Source organism: Myotis lucifugus, unplaced genomic scaffold (assembly GCF_000147115.1).
Source record: "Myotis lucifugus unplaced genomic scaffold, Myoluc2.0 scaffold_24, whole genome shotgun sequence".
Classification (NCBI taxonomy): Eukaryota; Metazoa; Chordata; class Mammalia; order Chiroptera; family Vespertilionidae; genus Myotis; species Myotis lucifugus.
The window spans coordinates 9,494,206-9,495,433 of NW_005871072.1; the positions used below are offsets into that span (position 1 = coordinate 9,494,206).

Genomic DNA, 1,228 nt, shown 5'->3' on the forward strand with positions numbered 1-1,228 from the left:
CGCCATGAATAGATATGCATATTATGTTTGCTACAAATGCAAAAAGGTATGCTATAAATTATACTAAGAATTTTTAAGAACTAGAGATTATCTATATGATTAAAAAGTTGAATTCTGTATACTGATAATTCAATTATTCTTAAATCTGAAGTTAAAAATGAGAAAGCTTGGTACTGTGTTTCAAGTTTAATTTATTTACTTAATTTGTTTTGGGATATTTGTTAACCTCTACAGGCTATTTCCAAAACATGAAATATTTCTGTACATAAGCTACTTCCCATCAGTAAAAACCTCCTGTTTTCCAAATGCAGGTGGTTCTTGAATAAATTTCTCTTACTTGACTCTTTTGAGCATTTCCTCCTTAAATTCTTACTTCCTTGGTTTCCAAGACAACACTTTTTTTATATCCTCCTTCCTTTCTGGTCATTTGTCTTTAATCCCTCCTAGGGTTTCTTTGCATTCACCTACCCTTTACCATATTTGTTTCCCCAGCACTCCATCCTTGGCCAATAATACCTCCTTATCTTTGATTTACTTCCTGTACACCCATGCTTTTGCCAACCACCTATAATATTATGACCTTCCAAAATCTTTGAGATTTAGATACAAATGTCCATCTGCCTTTCAGACATTTGGATTTCTCACACATACTTCAAAGTCCATATGTCCAGTATTATATTCAACTTGGACTCTCATCTCCAATGTTAATTTACAAAGTCCTGTCAATTTTGTCTCCAAATGTCTTGAGGGTATTTTTCCCCTAATGATTTTCTTTGGTAATTACAGCAGCTTTCTTTCCTGAACTGCTTTTGTGGAGCCCCTAACGCCTCCATGCGATCGTTTATACTTACACTACTACTCATAGATAACTATTTCTCAAATCTGATTGCATCGTTGTTTTGCTTATAAGCCTTTAACCCTGTCCACCCTTCATCTCATCCCCCAAGCTGCTACCTTTTGCACCCTATGCTATAGAATACTGAACAACTCAGCTTCCCAAACTCGGCCATGTCTACTCGCTCACTAACACTTCCATGCCATCACATAGGCAGTTTCTCTTCATGAAATGCTCTTCTCTACCTCTCTATCTTCTGCTCTGCGTTTTACTCTCACCTGCCACCTACTTACACACATGCTCAGGTGCAGAGCCAAATCTTTCTATCATACTTTTAGATTCATATCAAGTTTCACCTCCTCTACAATGTGCCCACGCTTACCCATTACCACC

The 1,228-nt window shown here is 36.9% G+C and overlaps 1 protein-coding gene across 1 annotated transcript in view; it reads left to right on the forward strand.

Annotated features, from left to right (window-relative positions):
• The window catches only part of MYCBP2 (MYC binding protein 2, E3 ubiquitin protein ligase), a 275,789-nt gene that overhangs the window by 266,904 nt on the left and 7,657 nt on the right, over positions 1-1,228 (forward strand). Inside the window, exon 80 of the mRNA XM_023751731.1 lies at positions 2-46. Coding sequence (XP_023607499.1) covers positions 2-46 — 45 coding nt within the window. The remainder of the gene's footprint in view (position 1; positions 47-1,228) is intronic.